The following is a 22,495-nucleotide window of genomic DNA, read 5'->3' as shown; positions in this document are numbered from 1 at the left end:
CTGCAGTGGGATTCTTCTGACTTGCGAGGGAAAATACCCCCACTGCGCCGCAGTGGGGTTGACGTACTCCCACTGCGCCGCAGTGGGAACTTTCTGACCAAAACCTGCAGCAAAATTCAGCATACAGGCCCAAGAACTCAAAGCTAAAACATGACAACACAATTTCCAAACTTTGCAAATACCATAACTGAACATTAACTTGATAAATACATCTATACAACATATTTGAACATCTTATCATCAACCAAACCACATTACCCATCAACTGGGTCAAAGACAACATGGATAATTAACCAAAATGATTACGTTTTTCTTTCCAAAAGCTTTAGCTCGACCATGACCCCTTTACAAACTGAAATCTGTTTAAAACCAACTAAACCAAAGCATTTCAAAACAACCAAACCAATACCAAGAGCCATAGATGAGGTGGGATGTCTAGTTATCTACATCAAGAGCCATTCTACCTTCAAGCTTCCCAAAATCAACTTCTACCACTTCAAGCTCTATATCAACACTTTCAAATCAACAATTCTAGTTCCTTCTTCCGGAACTACCTATAAAAAGGTAAAATAACTAAAACATAAGCAAGGCTTAGTGAATATAATTGCATACAATTACTATTACGAAGGAGGGCAAAGTACAAGGACTATCACAAGTAACCTATACACCGTCATGTTATATTTACTTGCTCACCTTGCACCCTAAACACATATAGTTTCACAACTTCAACATGGTGGTCTTTCCACACATGGACAATCAACTTCAACATGGTGGTCTTTCCACACATGGACATCAACTTCAACATGGTGGTCTTTCCACACATGGACATCAACTTCAACATGGTGGTCTTTCCACTCATGGACAATGACATAAACATAAAAGTATGCAAATATACTCACCTCCTCCGCACTCGCACAATAACTCAAATAAACGGTCAAGCACAAGCAACTTCAACCTATGATCAACATACAAAGTATAAGCTTATATTCACACTTGGCTAGCTCAACCTAGTCATTCTAAACCACTAGCCTTCCTACACCCAAAACCCAACCCATTTGTCATTGAGTCCCATTTTCTTTAACAATAACACTAGGTAGTTCAACCTACCATTTTCATCAACAATTCCATATCTAGTCAAAACTCATCTTTTCTCAAGAACTAAAATTATCACATGAACTTATCATTTTCATAGTCAAAGTTAACACATAACTCAATGACAGACTAGGTTATCTAAGGAATTGGGGAGAAATCACCATGATATAATTTTCTATCAAAAATCCCCAAATTGGTTCACTCTATGAACCCTAATTCCAAAAAGAAATATAAAAGTTAGGTTAGGGGAAATCAATACCTCACAACAAAAGCAAATTCAAGACTTAATTGGAAAATCCTTCCTCTTCCCTTTTCCCTCTTGAAATTCGGCCACCACCACACACCTCTCAAACCCTAACTTTCAATTCTTGAATAAAGACTATTTGATGGTGATGATTATTGTGGATGATTTCCCTTTTTGAATTAGAGAGAATTAGACTTTGATTTTGTAATGAAATTGAGGAGATTACATGAAGAAAATGATGGGGGAAGAAAAGAGTAATAGTGGATTATGACTCAATTCAAAGAGAGTTGGCTGGCACCTTCATGGCTTGCCACGACCCATCTCTTAATTTGTGGGTATTTTACCCGCTATCCGTTAAAGTTCCAACTAAATTAACCCCACATTCAAAGATGAAATACTAGGAACTTAATTTAATGTCAAAACTATAAAAAGGGGTTAATTTCTTTTAACTTAAAATTCTTGGGGTGTTACAGATTAGTGCTAAATGTATTAAGTAAAAAATATCTAATTGATGATTTTTTTTTACTCCGTATCTATATTCCTTTATAAAACAAACTCTCTTTCTCACTTCTTAATTTTAAGAACCTGGAATGACACATTTACCCTTCATCTTAATACATTCTTATTTCTATTTTATAGACTGTGACTCAAATGCCTTTAAAAAAATTCAAACTCTATCTCTTACTCACGCAGAAACACATTGCAAAAACCCTAACTAAAAATTCGTCCCCCTCCTCCCCTCTTTCATATCCCACAAAACAATTCATCACATTTCCGACCGCAATAAAATTACTTTACGTTAATAACCACACCATCACTGTCGCCGTTACCGCCGCTGCATTGCACGGGCCCCAATCTAGTTAAGTAAAAATATAAACATGAAATTTGACCGAATGCATTAAATTCATAATTATTAAGTCTATTAAGTAAAAATAAATAAAGTCTGATATAGTCAAACGTTTTTTTTTCAAATGTGGGCTTCATTTTCGTTTCCATTTAATGTTACTAGCTCAGTTCGCATAATACGGTGATAGTGTCGGTGACAACGGTTTGATGATAAAACCAATGAAACCGATAGTTATGACGGTATCGCGTTGTATACTTGTATAAGTTAATGTAAAATGTATTGGTGAAAATATTTGTGAAAATACTTTATTAAAATGTAATTTATTAAGATAAGGGTTTTTTGTGTAAATTAGTTTATTAATACAAAACATTCTTCTCAAAAATAGCTTAAAAATTCTATTAATATCATTTAAACTTGACACGTGTAATCTACTCATAAATATTTTTTTTATCTCCGCTATTCATTTTTCTATATATCTACCTTTATTTTTATTTTTTTATGTTGTATGATCTTTAAGCTAGTATTTATAATGATTAATCATTTTTCATTTCTAATACTTCATTATATAGAAAAGGTTTTATTAAAGCTTATTAGATCATTTCTACATTAATTTTCATGTAACACCTTTTAAAATGATGGGAGATATAATTTCTATAAAAGATGAGAGAAAAGATATTTGTGTCACTAAGTCATATGTACTTTCAGTTTTTTTTATATAAAAAGCTAGATTAAATCTGTACGTTGTACGAAGTTGACTAAGAACGTAAATAAAAAAGTATTTCATGGTTACTGTATTATTAAAAGTTTTTGATAATGTAAAAAACTGTCGGATTGAAATGCAAATAATAAGATTATGATTGAATATATATGATAAATGTCCAATATGTTAAATCATGACTAATGAAACATAATATTTATAAATCATGGATATTTTATTTATGATCTATATTTTATTAAAAATGATATAATAAATAATCTCATTTTTCAAATGATAGCTATATCATTGAATTAGCACTAAAGCATATTATAGTAATGTACAAATAATACATATAAGATTAAAATAACTATATATCAAACAACTCAATCAAACTTTGATGCAAAATATTTTACTAACATAGTAATTATAAGAGACATTGAAAAAAAGTTTTTAGGCAACTTATAAAAATAAACTAATTTATTTACTTTGTCTCAAGTAACTTATATGTTTATATGCAATATTTTACAAAGATAATTTTATGGATAACTTATATGCTTAGCGTATAAGTTACGTATTTTTAAGGCAAATTTATATAATAAAATAATATTTTCGGTCCTTAAGTTAATTTTTAAATCCAAATATAATTCTCAATTTACCTTTGGAAGTAGGGCTGTGAATTTCGACCAAACCCAAACCCAACCTGAAAAAAATCAGGTTTGGGTTGTGAAATATCGACTTGTCAACCCGTTAACCTCAATTTTTTCTTGTTGGGTTTGGATGGACACTTTGGGTTAATAGGTCGACCCATCGACCTAAAAATAATTTAAGTTTATACAATAATTTTTTTAATAGGTCGACCCACCAACTCATTTGACCCGCCACCCATTTGCAACGTATGCTTATTTCCCCAAGTCCTTGGCTTTGTCATGTTGTTGCAAAACGCCTCGTAGTTAGCTTTATATCACGAAAATAAAGATTGAGTCTTTTCCTAAGCTGGAACACATAAAGATTAGTTAACAACAATTCTAAACGAATTAAGCTCGTCCCTTTTTTGTTGACAATTTTGATAATAGGGATTAAACAACAAAGTTACATAAACAACTTTCCATAATTAAATCTTTAAAAATGTATTGCCTGCTCGACAGAGGTTTGCCTTACGATGTCATGATACTCATCATTTCTAAACAGTTGATCACTCACCGCCCTGAATTGACACTCAGCCCTTGGGTAAACAACCTTTGGAATAAATAGGTATCTACGCATTATGATAAACAACAAAATGCATAACCAATTCATATAGTGTATTTGTTTATCGAAAAATGATTGTACTTATAGAGGAAATTAATCTGCAACACCAACCTTCGTTCCTTCCTTAAGCGATGGTAGTTTGTTTCGACAATGTCTCAAAGATGGTTGAAGATTTGGTGTTTAGCTACAACAAAATGGAAGGTCGTTAAGTGGATATGCCGATGCGTTTTACTAGTTTTAAAAAGCCGAACATCATATTATATATATCTTACAACGTGAGACGGAATGTAGTCACTCATGGTGTGTTTTCTTCTTAGTTTAGTTACAAAATCTAATGAAAATAAAGTGAAATGAAAGATGCATATATGGCAGTACTATTCATAGCAAACCAAGACATTTTATCAAAGAATATTAAAAGAGTTTACACTACATTCTCAAGTTTAGAATAAAAAGAAAATAATAAATAAAAGAAGATGAATAAGAAAAGATAGAAGGATAAATTATATATATAGAAAGACATTCTCAGGAAAAGTAAAGAAACGAAATAAAAATAGATAATAAATTACATTTATGTCCTTGCTAAGGTTTTTAGGATTTAAATCTAGAAGGACATATTAGTTTTTCAGAAGAGATAGACTTTTCCTTTGAAATCAGGTCATTTTGGCCAGAAATTTTGGGTTTAAAAAAGGAGAAGTTTTTCCTATCAAATCTTTTCCCTGTTTTTTTTAAGGAAAAAAAAAATCAAGAATGTATTCTTTTTTCCTTTTTTTTTTCTTTTCTTTTCTTTCCTATATAAAATAAAACTTGAGAAAGTGGAAGTGACAATAACCTCATCTAGTCTGATTTCGCAAAGCTATATTAACAAAAATATACACACACAAAAAAAATTAAGAATTCAATATCAAGAATTATCAATGGAAAACATCTTGCGATAAGATTTAAGAAGAAAAAAACACTTCTTGCAATGAAGATTTAGCAAAATTTGACAATGGAAAACATCTTGTGATCAAGAATTAGCAAAACCTAACAGTTCACTAAAGAAAACATTTGGGTTGACACAAGTTCAAAAATTTACTAGCATAATCGAGAAATCATGATATGGGTTAACCATAAACTCAAGGATTACCTGATTCAAGGATTTTCAATATTTAACTGATTTGATCACGAAAATCTGTGATTTGTTATGTATATATTGTAGATGGGTATAACAAAGACAAAAAGAAAACCCAAATGTTAAATGGAACTGATTTGATCATGAAAGTGTTATGTATATGTAGAAGATGAGTATAACAAAGACTAAAAAAACCCAAAAATGAGAGAAATTGGGTAAACGGTCATGTGCAAATTAACAATTGATTTAAAATGCATTTTTAGTCTCTTTTAGTTTTTGTTTTTTCAGAAATAGTCTAAGTTATACAATATAAAAGGTAGGAAATTGGGTCATCGGTCATGTGCAAACTAAAGATTGATTCCAAATGTATTTTTGGTCCATGTTATTTTTTGTTATTCAGAAATAATAGAAGTTATGGTCATACTTCAACCACAATTATCCATTAAATTGAATCAAAATCTTAAATTTGTGCTTACTAACTATTACATATATATATATATATATATATATACGAGAATGGTACCCGCGCAATGCGGCCGCGTTAGCGGGGATGGCGGTTTTGTGTTGTCGGTGATGGTATTATTGGTGGTGGTAGCGGTGTCAAATGGTATAGGATTGTAGGTTAATGTAAAGGTGATAGTGAAAATATTTTAGAAGATAAGGGTTAAAGTGTAAATTAATTCATTAAAAACATAAAATGTCCAAGGGCACTTTCGGTATTTCAAAGGCAGAACTTTCTAAAAATAGAAATAGGCTTTTGCTTTATAAAGTAGTAAAGATATATATAAATTTACCGTCCAATTGACCGATAATTTCAATATATCAATTTATATAAAAAAAAATAGTAAAGTAAAATTATTCTATTTGAAACATGTTTTAAAACCCGTTTTTTAAGTTGAACCAGAAAATCTTCTGACACGAGTTCGTACGGTCGAACCGTTAAAATCCAATGAAAATGATCAAAATATAATTATAATCAAATTAGGTTAATCATACAAACATACAAGTTTCAAAACTTACAAACAAAAAGACACCTAAATGTTTGGTGACACAAAATAAACATATATTATTTAACAGATGACATGAATATTGGCAATATTTCATACCTTATAACTTTTCTAACACAAATCAACATGAGAATTATACAATACAAAACATAAGGAACAGAACAATTTGGATAATAGGGATTAAACAGCAAAGTTACATAAACAACTTGTCCATAATTAAAGTTAAAAATGTACTACCTGCTCGACAGAGTTTTGCCTTACGATGTCGTGATACTCGTTATTTCTAAACACTTGATCGCTCACCGCCCTGAACTCGCACTTACCCCCTTGCGTAAACAACCTTTGGAATAAACAGGTATCTACACATTCTGATAAACAACAAAATGCATAACCAATTCATATAGTGCATTTGTTTATTGAATAATGATAAGTTGTACTCGAAGAAAATTAATCAACAACACCAACCTTTGTTCCCTCCTTAAGCGATGGCAACTTGTATCGTCAGAGATGGTTGTAGATTTTGGTATTTGGCTACAACAAAAAGGAAGGTCGTTAAGTGGATATGCCGATGGGTTTTACTAGTATTAAAAAAACGAACATTATATTATATCTATATAATTATTAAAACAGTAGGAATCCGAATGATTATAGAGCATCTTCAATCTAAAGCTAGCTTATAGCATTGCCACATAGGATTAAATCATACATGGCATTCTCATATATTCTTTACAATATTTTAACTATAAATTTCTAAATATATATATAGGAAAAATTATGAAGTAAAATAAAAAAACCTAGGATTTTATTAAATGTTAAATATTATTTTGGTAAATATTTTTCCCCCCTTATATAGATTTTGTACTATATTTTTTATAAAAACGACATCTAGCTTTTGTTAAGAGATTTCCCAAGTAATAGTTAATGATTTGCTATTCCATGTAAACATTTTACATCTATTTACACGACATAAAAATATTCATGACCAATTAATGTATTCAAATATTTAAAATTCATGAGATAATAAAACATGTTTCTAAAAAATTGTTATAGTAAATCTTTTTAAGTATATGTTTATGATATTTATTTAAATTAAATGATAAGATTAAGAAAAGAATTAAATAGATCATATTTGTCACTAAATTTTATGTGTCATCTCCATATTTATCTTTGCCAATAATTATTTTATATTTATGTATATCAAGTTCCATCTCTTTTGAATATGACAAAATTTTAACATACCCATATTTTGTTTTTGTCTAATAAGATGAATTAGGTGAAATTTTATTATTTAAATTACTGAATGAAATTTGTCGTAAAAAGTTTGTTTTCACGTTTTTTATAAAAATATTTCTCAAAATGAATAACTCCTATAGAGGTAATGTTTAAAATGTGACTTGATATATGTTCACAAAAATAACCAGACTAAAATCATCATATATTAGTCTAATATTCATATGACATCATACCAGATATTTCATACTGAGTATATAATTCTCCACTAAATAAAATGGTTGTATTAATAGCTACAAAAAGGGCCAAGGAATAATATATAATTTAACACGAAATACTTTTTAACGATCATTAATGTTTATATCTAGATTAATTTGTTGCAAATTTTTTAACGACATTATGTTTATATGTAGATTAATTTTTTAAAATTTCTTTCACCATAATTTAAACGGTGTGTGGAGATCTTAAACAGTTACGCGCATCGCGCGGATAATATACCTAGTATATATATATAACTTACAACGTGAGGCGGAATGTAGTCACTCATGGTGTGTTTTCTTCTTAGTTTAGTTACCTAATATAATGAAAAATAATTTGAAATGAAAGATGCATATATGGCATTACTATTCATAGCAAACCAAGACATTTTATCAAATAATTTTTGGAAGAGTTTAACATTACATTCTCAAGTTTAAAATAAAAGGAGAAAAAAAATAGAGATGAATAAGAAAAAAATAGGAGAAAAAACTATATATATAGAAAGGCATTCTCAAGTTTAAGGGACAAGTAAATAAAAGAAATCAAAATGGATAGTAAATTACATTTATGTCCTTGCTAAGGTTTTTAGGAGTTAAATTAAGAAAGACAGATTAGTCATTTCACAAAATAGATAAACTTTTCCTTTGAAATCCTGTCATTTTAGCCAAAAAGTTTGGGCTTAAAAACAAGGTAGTTTTTTCTATCAATCTTTTTTTGGGGGGAACTCAAGAATGTATTTTTATTCCTTTTTTTTTTCTTTCTTATTTTTTTTTTCTTTTCTATTTAAAATAAAACTTGAGAATGTAGTGTAAAAGATTGTGTTCAACCTTCAAAAGGCTGCTCCTAAATACATATATAGAGATTTCCCTTGCCTCTTAAATACATAGAGATCACATTGCACTTTTTTAGTTCTAGCTAGATTATCTGTAATCCCCATAAATTTAAGGGAGATCTCCATCGAGCTAGGTATCCTCAAACTTCCATGTGTGAGATCTAGATTAAACAATTTAGACAACATGTATCACTATCGACAACTACTTACAAGGCAAACAATAACCTAAGGATTCATACAATGTCAAGCTAGGTACTCATTTATACACCAACATTTACCGAACATGTTCCATACTCACAAGTAGAATCGAGGTAATTAACTTCAATTTTTACAAGTTTCAAATTACAAGTCACTTAAAAATATGTCTTTGTGCGTATTTTAAAATAAAAAAAACATTATATACATATAATATAAAGGTCAATATTAACTTTAAAAAATATATATATTAGGGATAATGGCACGGGAGTGTAACCAACTATGATTAAAAGATTATGTAATGTAACCAACTACTCGACTAGCTATGTAGTGTAACCAATTTTTTTTTGGGTTATGCAATGTAAGTAACCGGATACAAAACAAGTTGTCGGTTACCACCTTTATTTTTATGTGATAATGGCACCGGAGTGTAACCAACTATGACCAAAAGGTTATATAATGTAACCAACTACTGGACCAGCTATGTAGTGTAACCACCTTTGTTTGTTGGGTTATGTAATGTGAAGTACCGCTTACCGGCTACTTCAAACCAAACAACAAACATACAAAATCTAGAGCAATAAACATATATAAAACTTAATAGAAAAATATTTTGAAAGTGCAGATATACACTTGCAAATTTAAAATTGAAAATCCATTTACATCCAAACAACCACAAAATAAAATAAAAAGTCTTATTTGATAAGTTATATCGTTGTTGATCTTTCCCACGGTAACTGAGTTATAGATCTGAAATTATAAACTCACAATCATTTCTAAATAACATCTTCGTTTATCCGGCTACCATGGGTTTTCCGGCCATCGTGTTTCCGGCGATTGTGGTTTGACGGCAGCGAGAGATGGTACCCCACTAACATTGGAACCCCAAATTAAGATAACCTGGGAGAAGTAATGATGAACAACAAAGATGATGTAAATGACTCGATTAACATTGAAACCCATTGAGAGTTCATGACCTGATTAGAGACGGTGAGTTATTTCATATTTGTGAACTCATTATTGTTAATGATTTTTTGATGATGTAGTACTGATTTTAGTTCTTCTTCATCTATATATATACTTGTTCTTAATTTTTATAAAATTAAAACAAAGAAAGGAATTAATTGTTTGTAGGGTTGAATGTTTGTTGATGAAATTGATTATGGCCTTGTGGGGTTGAATGGCTGTGGGGTAAGATGTATACATAAACGGAGATATATCATATTTTTAGTTTTGTTTAATAAATTAAATCAACATAAGAATGCCACATAAGCGGTCAACGATATAAAGTCAAAGTGGTAACCGGCTAACCTTTAACCCGATCATTTTTGCATGTTATATAACATTTTAGCAGGTTCCTGCCATTAAATAAAGAAAATTGTTAGTTCGTGCACACTATAACTTTTCGGTCATAGTTTATTGCATTCCGTAGCACTAAACCCTTTTAATTATCTTAATGTTTGTATATATAAATTATCTATGTAAATAATTAAGCCTAATTCAAATTCTAACAATTATGTAAAAACTAAACCATATAATCACATAAAAACACACTTAGTCACCACTTCCAAATCAACTTCTATACACCACCCGGCCTTTTCTTGTCTGGTTTACCAAACAAAAGTATCAACTTTATTTGTAAATATACTTTTTTTTTTTTTCCCATATTTTTTTTCTATTAAACACCTCTTCATAATTCATTCATTTTTAAGCGAAATTAATTGACACGTGTAATTTTTTTTTTTTTTTTTGACTACATCAGTGTCACCGGCCTCATCGCTTCACCACACCTCCAAAATGTCTACCGCCACCATCACCATCGGCATCACCACCATAATCCTCCTTCTCACCTCCACATCTGCCGCCCCAATCTTAGGTCTAGACGCCTTCTTCTCTCGCCAATCTCACCTCGATCCATCAGCCACCAACGACACTTTCCTTTCTCTCCCACCTTCCCTCAAAAAATCCCTAACCACCGCCACAAACCACCACCATCAACCACCACCAACCACCGCATCACTTCTATCCTCCCTCCATCTCACCGTCCCAATCATCATCAAACTCATCGGCCCACGGTCTTCCTTCCCCCCAGACTCCGATCACCTCCTCCACTCTTTCCTCTCCGCCGCCGTCACCTCCGATCACTTCCACGTCATAACCCCTTCTCTTTCAAACACTAACTCTCTTTCTCTCACACACTCCCCATCTCTCCACATCTCTCTCTCGCCTAAATCCCTCACTTCTACCCTTTCCACCACCATCCAATCACAGCTCGCCACGTCGCCTTCCTCCCTCAGATCCCCCCTCATTTCCATCCCTCATTCCCCAATTGATGACGTCATCCGCAAAGATTATGATTCCGAAACACCCCATAATAAAGATGCAATCTTTATCTACATTCTGAACTTGGGTTCTCAAGGGAAACCATATGCTTATAGATATACAGATTCTGGTGAATCATCTGTTGGTGTTACTAAGTGTTCTGGAAGCATTTACGCCTCGCAAAGCCGGTATTTGTGGATCGATTTGAGCGCAGGACCTGTCGACTACGGGCCGGCTTTATCCGGTGATGGGGTTTTGCCCAAAGGTGAGTTTCATCCTTTAACTGCATTACATGGTAGACCTAAGTCACAAAAAGCTTTACTTGCTGACATTGCTTCTTTGATATATAGTGCTTATAAGGTCCTTTTAGTTCCGTCTTTAAGAATCCCTGTTCCTTTCGAGAATTCCTTAGTTGTTCAGTTTATACATATACATGGCCCGGAATATGATTCTAGAGGTTTGGATTTTGGACTAATTGAGAAGAATTTGAAAGATGAGGGTGGGTTGCTGTTTGATGATCAAAATTTGAGTTTTAACAAGTATGATGTTGATATGGGGGAATGTAGTATTTGTTCGTTTGCTGTTTCTCTTTCGACTACCTCTTATACGTCTAGGTACTTGTTTGATAACTATACATTGATTGTTAGCGAGTATTTGGATTCTAAACGTATTCATCAGACATTGTCTGAGTCACAAGATGAGATTAGGAGGTTAGCTAAGCTTCCAGAAGATGATTTTGGTCGGGTTTTACCGGTTTATATTTTTGACCTGGAAGTGAATTCAATATTGTTGCTTGACCGGTATCATCAGTCTGTTGCCTTTAAGGATATGGTGATTTCCGTTAGGACCAAGAATACGCAGACAGTTAGTGATTATAGTTGTAACGGGCGTCATGTGTTCACTCAAACTAGGGAACTTGAGAGGCCACTTGTGGGTTCGATTTTGCAGAGTATGTGGGGTGTGTCACCTACCCATATGGTTTGGAGTGCGCAACATAATAGCACACTGGTTGATTATACTTGGAGTGTTGGACATACCCCATTTGGCCCGTTTTCAGAGCTTTCTACGTTGTCTTTTATACAAAAGGATGCTGCTAGAAGGAATGTTTTGGTAACGTCTTTGAATTACACCATCACAAGTGCGATTGATGTTCTTGAATCCATAGCTGCCCATGGTGGTGAAAGAAAGCTTCTGCCACATACTCAACTTTCAGAGTTTTTACAAAGATGGAATTTCTTCAAATACAAGATCGATAAAGTGGTTTCTTCGTTGTCACATTTGGACTTTGAAATGGGTTTATATTACTTGAGGTCTTCTGATCATGATCTGTATGCGATCCATTCTCTTGTGTATCATGCATCTCAAGACTTGGAGGCGTCACTTGTTTGCTTTGAGGACCCACCGTTTCCATGGGCATCATTTCTGATGTCTGTTGGTATTTTCTTTGTTCTTGTATATGCTTATTCGCAAAGAGAAAAACTGTTTAGCAACAAAAGGAAGCAGTTTTAGACTTTTAGTGCTGGAAATGACAAATTGGTGTATGACTGTAAGGTGAAATGGTTCAAGGAACATGCTGGCTTGTTTTAGATATACTTTCTTTTTTTCATAGTGGAGATTTCAGCTCTTGTTTGTCCCTCCATTTACTGATAATGAAGTTAAGTTGGATAGAATTTCTGTCACCTTATTTTGCGTTGTGTTTAGTCCGGCCGTTTTTTCTGTTTTGTATTCCCGGCACTGCTTAGAAAGGTTTGTGTTTTCTTTGCTTTCTGCTACTGTCTTTACAATGTGTGTGTAAAGTTGAGTAAGATCATCATGGCTTAGAGGTGGAAAAATGGGCACGTCAGGTAATAGTTCAAATTATGTATTGTTTTTGATGTTTGTTGAAATAGATTGGCCTGGTTTTGACCTGACAATCTATTTATATCCAAAAACTTTTTTAAGTTTTAAATAGCTACAGTGATTAGTGTGTTAAACAATATTACTTAATGTATGCTATATTAGTAATTTAATTTTGAGTACACTGATTTTGGATTTTATGCTTTAAAAATAAGCTTTGGGCACTTTCGGCTGTCGACCCATCATAGATAAAACGTACCCATATTGACCCATTTAATCGGAATATCGTTAACTCTAATTCACTGCCAAATGAAACTGAGAAGTACACATCTAATTCACAGCCCAACCTTCTGCCACATCCTAATCCGTATCACTACTCCCCTCCCCACAACACACCTTGTCCTCAAGGTGTGGCTTCAAACTCTAGTTCAATCAATCTTAGCTCCAGGATTCCATGGCTTAGGTGGACCTTCCATCTCGTCTGCCTCTTCTTCCTCTGGGTCTATAAGCAGACTAAGGCACCTCAAACTCTTCTCTGGACAACGATGACCCGGGCCAAACTTACCATTACACCGAAAACATAAACCCTTAGCTCTTTTATCCGCAAACTCAGCATCACTCAAGCGTTTTGTCTTCGTAAGATCCCCAACTTCAGCATCTATATCTCCAACTGTTGATTTAGTACCAAACCCAACTCCGCACTTGAAATCTCCTTTAACAACCTCAGCCCCTCCGCTAGCTCTATCATCATCAATGATAATTGCTAGTTTAATAGTATTATATAAACCCCTCGGTTGTAACAATCGAACCGCGGTACGTATCTCTGGCTTTAATCCGTTCATGAAAGTACTAATCATGGTCGGTTCAGCAATACCCTCCAACTGTGCCGCCATCCTCTCAAACAAGCTCACATATTCCCGTACAGTACCTTCCTGCTTAATGGACAAGAACTGCTCATACAAATCCCCAGCTTGAGAAGGCTGAAAACGGTCCAAAATACAAGCCTTCAGCATATCCCAATGACGAAAAGGTTCCCGCTTTTCCCTCCGACGAAACCATTTTAAGGCCTGATCTTCCAAACAAAGCACAGCAGCCCGCAACCGATCGCCTGGTTGCGTGAACCCTTGGACATCAAAGAAGCGTTCCATCTTATAAATCCTACCGTACACATCATCACCTCCAAACAAAGGCATCTTCAGCTTCTTGAGTCGATAATCTGCCCTAATAAAAGGATGACCCCCAACCCTAATTCCCTCGAGAATCAAATTATCCATGCCTCCAAATACACCAGACCCTGACGGCTTGGTACTATCAAACCCACTTTGCCCGTTTCGCGCATTCCCCAAGAAACCATAACTGCCACCCAAAACACCCGGATCTGATGACTGGTTATGACCATCTCCTTCCTGTCCTTTACGTGCATCCGCCATAAAATCAGGCACTGGTGGACGATTAACACCAAAACTGTCAATCCCGGAACTCGCATAACCACCACCAAGACTAAACGAACCCTGTTTTCCACTCAATGCCTTCAAATAATCCAACCCGACTGGTTGGGATGTAGCAAGAGAAAAAACTGGCAAGGTTGTCAAGGAAGATGCCGGCATTGAAGGAGCCGAAGGTGCGTCCTTAGGTGACTCTAACTGCTGTCCAGCCGTTAACTTAGCAAACATGGCCATAATCTTGGCATGATGGGCTTCATATGTTAACCCCTGCTGATCAAGCTTAGCCTACTGCTGTGTACTTTGATTCTGTAAAGTCTTCAACATTGCTTCTATAGTATCCAATCTTGAATCTGTGGATGCCTGGAACTGTTCATTGGCAAGCTGGACTTGCTCAAAAACTGAACGTAACTGCTGCACTTCCCCCTTCCAGATCAGATGCCTCTGTTGATGTTGTTGTTTTCTTCGGACCCATCTCACAGGTTGCAAGATTTTTCTCTGATACCAATTGATATAGAACAGAAGAAACACGAACAATTAACACAAATAAAGCCAACTAAAGTCGGCTGTTATATAGATAGGACTGAGTTTGAGCCTCAGCAACTCCCAACGATAAAAGACAATAAGCTAAAATAATAATAATCTCCAATGCCTCCAACACGGTGGCTACAAGCCTTATTTATATAGGACATAACCCAACCCTAACTTGGAGAACACATAATAATAAACCGTAATTTATTAATAAGAACCCAGCCCAGCCCAGCCCAACCTTCTGCCACATCCTGATCCGTATCACTTTTTTTTTTTTCTTTCTTGGAGTAAAAGGCTTGAAAAGGTATTAAAAAGGACCACTTGGTTCTGCAAATCGATGCAAAGATAGTTTAGAAAAATCATAAGCAGGAGCTGCAGCAGTCTCGTCAAATATTCTGGGTTACTCATCATCATTGCCCAGGAGATCGGCCATGCTTGACTTTGCTTGTTATCTGCATCATCTTTTAGATCAATGCCATTTGTTTTCATTTCTTTGAGTGAGATCTGTAAACGTTGGTGATTAAAATGGTAGCCTAAGTGCAGGTTTGGGATGATTTTGTGTTTGGACTAAATGGATTTCTAGTTTCAGACATTTATTTGTTTCTGGGGTAAGCTCGTTTCTTCCACTATGTAATTGCTATAATCTGGCTCTGAATCTTTGATCCTTCGTTTAAACCGAAAATAGTAAAAGGCGTTTACTGTTAATTCTCTTTGTGTTTGTGGATCTTGAAAAGCAATTGGATTTTACTCGAATCAATTGGCCACAGCGTTCACCCCTCTATAGTCGATAGCCTGCCATATCATTGCACGAGCGACATCTTCCGGTACCTACAAAAGACATTTGGTAAGTCAAAAAATTTCATTTTGTAAATGCAATTGCAAGCTATTCTCTATGGGGCATTATTTTGAGGTGGAAAATGTTGGACCAGGCATGTTGGATGGGTCAAAACAGGTTAGGGAATTGGGTCAAGCACTAGTTTTTTGTACGCGACTAAATGGGCTGGGAAAACTGCAAAAATTTGTTTTATTTTTTTGAATTTGAAAAGAAAGGTAAAAAAAATATGTTTTTTAGTTTTATTCTTGGATTTAAAATTTTTTATGACTTTTTATTTTATTTTATAACTTAACGTTTTTAATGGACCAAATTCCGAGGTTGTTATGCATTTGAATACGTTTACTATGACTTTCTTCCCTTTTGATCCACTTGTTTCCTCTTCAGTTACATCTCTTAGCATAGCCTGTTTAATCTGTTAGGCATAGAACCATAATTCAGGTCGACACATTTTAAGTAAAATTAGGCTTAACTGGTAATCATATCATGTTATATCTACTGAAATAATTTGTGGATAAAGTTTAATTGGTTAGCTCCCCGTAGGTTCCAAGGTAGAGAATAAAAGATACCTGTTTCCAATAATTCTCCTACAAGGGCTTCCCATGTTCCACTATGCACGTGCCTATCCACTCTCCAATACTTTGATATCCCACTTGAAATTTAATCCCAACAAGTGAAACAAAGGTAACTTTATATGATATTAAAAGACTTTACAAACTTGTTTGTAATTATCTTATCTTACATCCTAGTTGCATTCTACATGATTATGATTTTTCCCCTATTCTTTGATACCCCGCTTGAAAATTTATCCCTCTTCGGCTCTTCCTTAAAAATGGAACAAGTGAAACAAAAGTAACTTCATATGATATTTAGAGGCCTCACAATCTTGTTTGTAAAAATCTTACCTACTTGGTTACAGTCTATATGTTCTTGATTAATCAGAGACACAAAACTTAAAATGGAATTTGTTTAACTCTATAGTCTATATACATAATCGATAAGGTAGATTTTCATCCTCGCATGGACTTTGAAATGCGACTGAGGTCCTCTGATCATGATCATTTTGCGACATTCTCTTGTGTATCATGCCTAATAGCAACAACTATAAACCCCAAATTCACATCCATATAAAGTTATAAACTGACTGGCCACTGTATGGGATCAACGGGAGTATCATGTTGTTGATGTTGGGTTTCCAAGATTGATAATGATTATGATATCAATTTTTTCTTTCTTTGTTTGGCTTCAATTAATAAAATTAATGTTTGTACATTGGATTAGGTTAAAGGATTTGGAGGTGTTTGATGGGTTGGATGGCGATTCCCTGCTGGTAAGATGTGAGAACCTTTTGTACGCCGGTTTAGATGTGTTTTAGATCTCTTAGGGTTTTGCCCGTGGATCTTGTATATGTTTTAGGGTTTTGGCCGTAGTAGGCATAATGATAACGATTAGGGTTTTCCCCCTTTTATAGCTGCTTTTTCGTGGAGAATTAGTCTCTCACGTGTTTTGTATCTTTGGTAACGATCTCCTTTATTTAAGGAAGTGATATGATCGTATCTTTTCATGTTTATCTTCTTTTCCCCAGGCTATGTGATACCCCGGGTGATCTTTTTAGCCTACCTAGGGTGAGACTTTATCCTGGGTGACGGTGGATACACCATCAAGCCCCCCAGACTAATAATATGATATGCCAAGATCGTGTTGTTAGTCTTAGCCGAAGAGTTAATTCTAGCCATCCTTCCCCCTGTGTGCAGGGGGTTCGTGACTTATTCCCCAAGTAGGGTTTTTCAGGCCGTGTATATCACTTCTAAGAATAAGGGATTTGATTTGATCTTCTTTCCCTAGATATGAGATTCTTGATAAATGCAAATTTGTTCCTTGTTTATCGAGAGTGAAACGTACCCTTCAAGCATACCCTGCGTGTTTGTATCTGGGAGTCCGCTGTCTTTCAGAAGGTTTTTGAAAGGGACGATTTTGTACTAAAACGAATCTTGAATGGCCCTTTTTGCAAATTGACGGTAGTGCGGTTCATATCCCTATATAAGGTAAGCAATTGAATCCGGGTTTTTGTTTTTCACTTTTGTTGATAGATTCCATAAATATACGAAGTGGGATTATCGGAAAAAGAGGAGTATTTTCTGAAAGCATGGCCGGATAAAGACTATTGGCCAGAAGTTTAAGCTCGGTGCCAGGTCGTATGTGGATATGATAAAAATTCGCCGGTTGGAGTCGGATCTGGAAATCCTACGGCGGCGTTCTGAAGATTGTGGCACGTCCGCTGGTGTTGCCTCTGTTTCATCCGATGATTGCTCCTCCGATGTTCAAAATTTGAAGCGAGCTCTTGAAATTAAAGATATCCAGCTGCAGACTGCTCGAGATGGGATGGTGAATAGAGAAAATCAGTTGCAACTTCTTCGTTCCGATCTATCAGCTCTGCAGGTGAAGTATAAGAAGGTAATGACGGAAGTAATTCCTTTTGTACACCACTTGACCAAGGTGAATCCACTTTCCGGGAAATCTCTTGTCGACCAAGCTGCTTGTGAAGATTTTGATATTTATAAAATATGCCCGGATTCGTCGGTTGAGTCATAGTCATGTTCTCGGATTCTTCATCCAATTTTTAGGTTTTGTACTCGGATTCTTCATCCGGTTTTTGGTTTGTTTTTTTTTTGTACTCGGATTCTTCATCCGGTTTTTAGTTATCGGGTGTTTTATTACCCGTTTCGTAATATTAGCTTTTGCAGCTTTCATCCTTTGCCTTGGTTGTTGTTGGATTACTATCACCATATATGCCAATTTACTGTCTTGACGGTTTCATTGATGGCTTTCCTTAGTTGTATACATGAGCTTGTATCGTGCCCTGTATTATTGTAGGAGTTTGCCTTTTTCCTCTTTCACTCATATTTACCTTTTTCAGGATTTTGTTGTATGCACTTGCTTTTTCACCAGTTAGGCATATGCTTTGATAAAATCATAGGAGTATGATTTTGAAATGCCATTGCCTTGTTTAGCGTTTTTGGGCATGCATTCTGTTATAGTCATGACTTTATTATAATATGTTTTGCCTTTTTTGGCTTTTCGAAACTATGTGTGTGAGGTTGCGATCCTTCTTCACCATGAATCATAGTTTTTGTACACTGGAGGGTTTGTAACCCGTCCTTGTATTAGTCCGGTAGGCGTCCCCACCATTCTTTAATAGTGTACTTTAATAGGATATGTTGTAAGAGTTGGAGATCTTCTCTCATGTTCTCTTGTTCAACAATAGAGTATTTATTTGCACATAAGAGTTGAAGATCTTCTCTCCTTTTCTCTTTTTATTTATGCATATACATATATATTATATATATATATATATATATATATATTTGTTTAACAATAAAACTTACGCAGATTTGTTGCATTCCATGTCCTGTCGACGGGGTTGCCATCTGTCGTTGAAAGCTTGTACGTACCATTTTTGATGACTTTATCGACTTTGTATGTTCCTTCCCATGTTGGCCCCATTTTCCCCAGGTATTCTACCTGGCTTGCGCTGTTGAGCCTGAGGACGTAATCACCGACTTTGAAGCTGTCTGGGTGAACTTTTTTGTTGTAATATTTCTCAATTCTTTGCTTATACGCAACCTCTCTTATTGAAGGAATTTCCCTTCTTTCCTCTAAGAGGTCGAGGTTTATACGCATTTCTGTGTTATTGTCTTCTTCATTGACGTTTTTTTCGGCATGTGGAGACTTGTATTTCCGCAGGTAAGACTGCTTCTGATCCAAAGGCTAGGGAGAATGGGGTTTCCCCATTGCTTTGCTTGGGTGTTGTACGATGTGCCCAGAGTACCAATGGTAATTCATCCACCCAGCCACTATGGCTACGTCCCAGCCTTTTTTCCATGCCTTTCACAATCTGTTTGTTGATTGCTTCTACTTGTACATTCCCTTGTGGGTGATATACTGATGTGAAGGATTGCTTTATGTTTAGCCTTTGACACATTTCTGTGAATGTACCCTCCGCAAATTGTTTTCCATTATCTGAGACTATCATTTGTGGTAACCCAAATCGGTATATTATATATTCCCAGACAAAATTCTCAATTATTTTTCCATTTATTGTTGCCACAGGTTTTGCTTCTACCCATTTTGTGAAATAATCAATAGCCACAATTAGAAACTTTACCTTTCCTGGTGCTTTTGCTAGTGGCCCCACTATGTCAATTCCCCACTTTGTAAATGGCCATGCAGATGTTACCGATGTCATATCTTGCTTTGGTAGCCTGGGGACGTTTGCGTGCAGTTAACATGCTTCACAATTTTGCAAAAGCTTGGCTGCATCTGTGCATTGATGGCCAAAAATACCCTAGGCGTAGCGCTTTTGTCGCCACTGACCTGGGTCCTGCGTGTAATCCGCAAATTCCTTCATGAATTTCAAAAATTATTGTTTCTGCCTGTTTGGGTCCCACACAGCGTAACCATGGGGTCAAAAATGCCATCTTGTAAAGGTTCCCATCCATCAACTTGTATTGTGGAGCTTTGATTCTTATTTTTCTTGCTTCATTTTCATCTTCTGGCAATATTCCGCTCACCAAATATTCGGTTATCGGTGTCATCCAGTTTTTTCCTTCTTCTTTAACTAAATCATGCACCTGCTTCTCGTATATGGATCTTTCTTTCAGGACCTCTATTAGTACTTTCTTCCCCAGGTGTTCAAATGTTAACGAGGCTAGCTTGCTTAGAGCATTGGCTTTTTATTTTGATTTCTTCGTATGTGCTCGATGTCGAAGCTTGCAAATTGCTCGATTAATTCCTTTGTTTTTCCCAAGTATAGCTTTATGATTTCTCCCTTGGCTTCGTATTCACCTTTGACTTGGTTGGCTACGAGCTGGGAGTCCACGAAAGCTTTGATGCTTCTGATTTTCATGTCTTTGGCTAAGTCCAATCCTGCTATCAATGTCTCGTATTCTGCTTCATTGTTCGTTGTTTCAAACTCGAATCTTAGGGCATATGTATATTCTTGCTTGTCTGGGCTTACTAGTCGTATTCCGGCCCCGCAGCCTTCTGAACTTGATGCTCCGTCAGTGTATAATTCCCAGGTTTCAGAATCTGTTTCCCTAGTCACTGTGAGTGTCGTGGAGTGAGTTACTAAATTTCCTGTTTCCCGTATTTCGGTAATGAAGTCTGCTAGGATCTGTCCTTTGACTGTGTGCCTTGCCCTATACTCGATATCATATGCTCCTACCTCGATTGCCCATTTTGCCATTCTTCCAGATTTTTCTAGTTTTGTTAAAATTTGTCTCAGTGGTTTGTCTGAGAGTACCACAATTGGATGCCCTTGGAAGTACCTACGTAGTCTTCTTGCTGCGTGAACAAGTGCTAACACAAGCTTCTCCATCTCTGGGTAGTTTGCTTCCGCTCCTTGCAGTATTCTACTTACGAAGTAAATTGGTATTTGTTTTCTTTCCCTTTCTGTTAATAGGACTGCGCTTACGCATTCGGCGGAGGCTGCGAGATATATGTACAGGGTCTCTCCTTTCCTTGGAGATATCAAGGTGGGGAGTTCTGCTATGTGCTTTTTCATTTGTTCGAATGCTTCGTCAGCCTCCTTTGTCCACTCGAACCCTTTTTTGGCCTCGCAGTTTTTTAATGTCTTGAAAAATGGCAATTGCCTGTCCGCTCCTTTTGAAAGAAAGCGACTTAATGCTGCGAGTTTGCCGTTTAGGCTTTGTACCTCTTTTACTGTCTTTGGAGCTGGTAGCTCGAGTATCTTGTTTACCTTAGATGGGTTTGCTTGGATTCCCCTATCCGAGATATAGTACCCTAGGAACTTCCCAGCCTCCATTCCAAAAGAGCATTTTTTGGGGTTGAGCTTCATTTTTATCTTTCGCAGTGTCTCGAAGGTTTCTTGGATGTCTGCAAGTAGTTCTTCCTCCGTTCTGCTTCTGATGACCATGTCATCTATGTAGACCTCTAGGTTTCGCCTAGTTTGCTTGTGGAATGCTTTGTCTACGAGTCGTTGGTAGGTTGCTCCTGCGTTTTTTAGTCCAAATGGCATCTTTGTGTAGCAGAATGTTCCTTTGCTTGTATGAAAAGATGTCTTTTCTTCATCTTCTTTAGCCATTTGTATTTGATGGTATCCTTTATAGGCGTCTAGGAAGCACTTCCATTTATGCTCTGCCAAAGATTCAACTTTCCAGTCTATTTCTGGTAGTGGATAACAGTCTTTTGGACATGTCTTATTTATGTCTGTGAAGTCTACACACATTCTCCAGCCTCCGTCTCCTTTCTTCACCATTACTGGCTTTGCTATCCACGTAGGGTACGTGGCTTCTCTTATGATTCCGGTTTTTAGAAGCTCGTCTACTTCTTTGCATGCTGCCTCATCTCTGTCATTCGATAAACTTCTTTTCTTTTGCCTTACAGGTTCCATGCTTTTTCGTTCATTCAACCTATGTTCCGTAACAAAGGTCTGTTCCCCTAGGGTGAGCACCCTGAGGACCCCTGTCATATCCGCGTATTCCCATGCGAATATGTCGACGTTTTGTCGCAATAATTTGTGTAACTTCTTTTTGAAATCTTCTGGCAGCCCTTTCCCTATGGTAATTAATTGATCAGGAAAGGCTGGGTTCACAAGTACCTTGTCATTATCCTGAGCCTGATCGCTCTAGCTGGGTGTCTTCACTTCTTCTGGTTCCTCCTTTGATTTTTTGACCTCACTAATTTGTTTAGTTTGGTCGTAACTTGATTTTATCATTCCGACGCCTGATTTCGTTTGGAATAGTACCATGG

General features: G+C 35.7%; 1 protein-coding gene across 1 annotated transcript; it reads left to right on the top strand.

The window, feature by feature from the left end:
* The first annotated feature begins 10,534 nt into the window (after positions 1–10,534).
* LOC122605668 lies at positions 10,535–12,811 on the top strand. Its single transcript, XM_043778622.1, has one exon. It carries the CDS (start codon positions 10,559–10,561, stop codon positions 12,590–12,592), a length of 2,034 nt encoding a protein of 677 aa, XP_043634557.1. The 5' UTR covers positions 10,535–10,558; the 3' UTR covers positions 12,593–12,811.
* The last annotated feature ends 9,684 nt before the right edge of the window (positions 12,812–22,495 follow it).

The sequence above is a fragment of the Erigeron canadensis genome, chromosome 6 (genome assembly GCF_010389155.1).
Source record: "Erigeron canadensis isolate Cc75 chromosome 6, C_canadensis_v1, whole genome shotgun sequence".
NCBI lineage: Eukaryota > Viridiplantae > Streptophyta > Magnoliopsida > Asterales > Asteraceae > Erigeron > Erigeron canadensis.
This window is presented reverse-complemented; position numbering and strand designations above follow the sequence as displayed.

Coding starts and splice junctions, on each gene's coding strand:
- LOC122605668 (XM_043778622.1), top strand. CDS start 10,559: ATGTCTACCGCCACCATCACCATCGGCATCACCACCATAATCCTCCTT.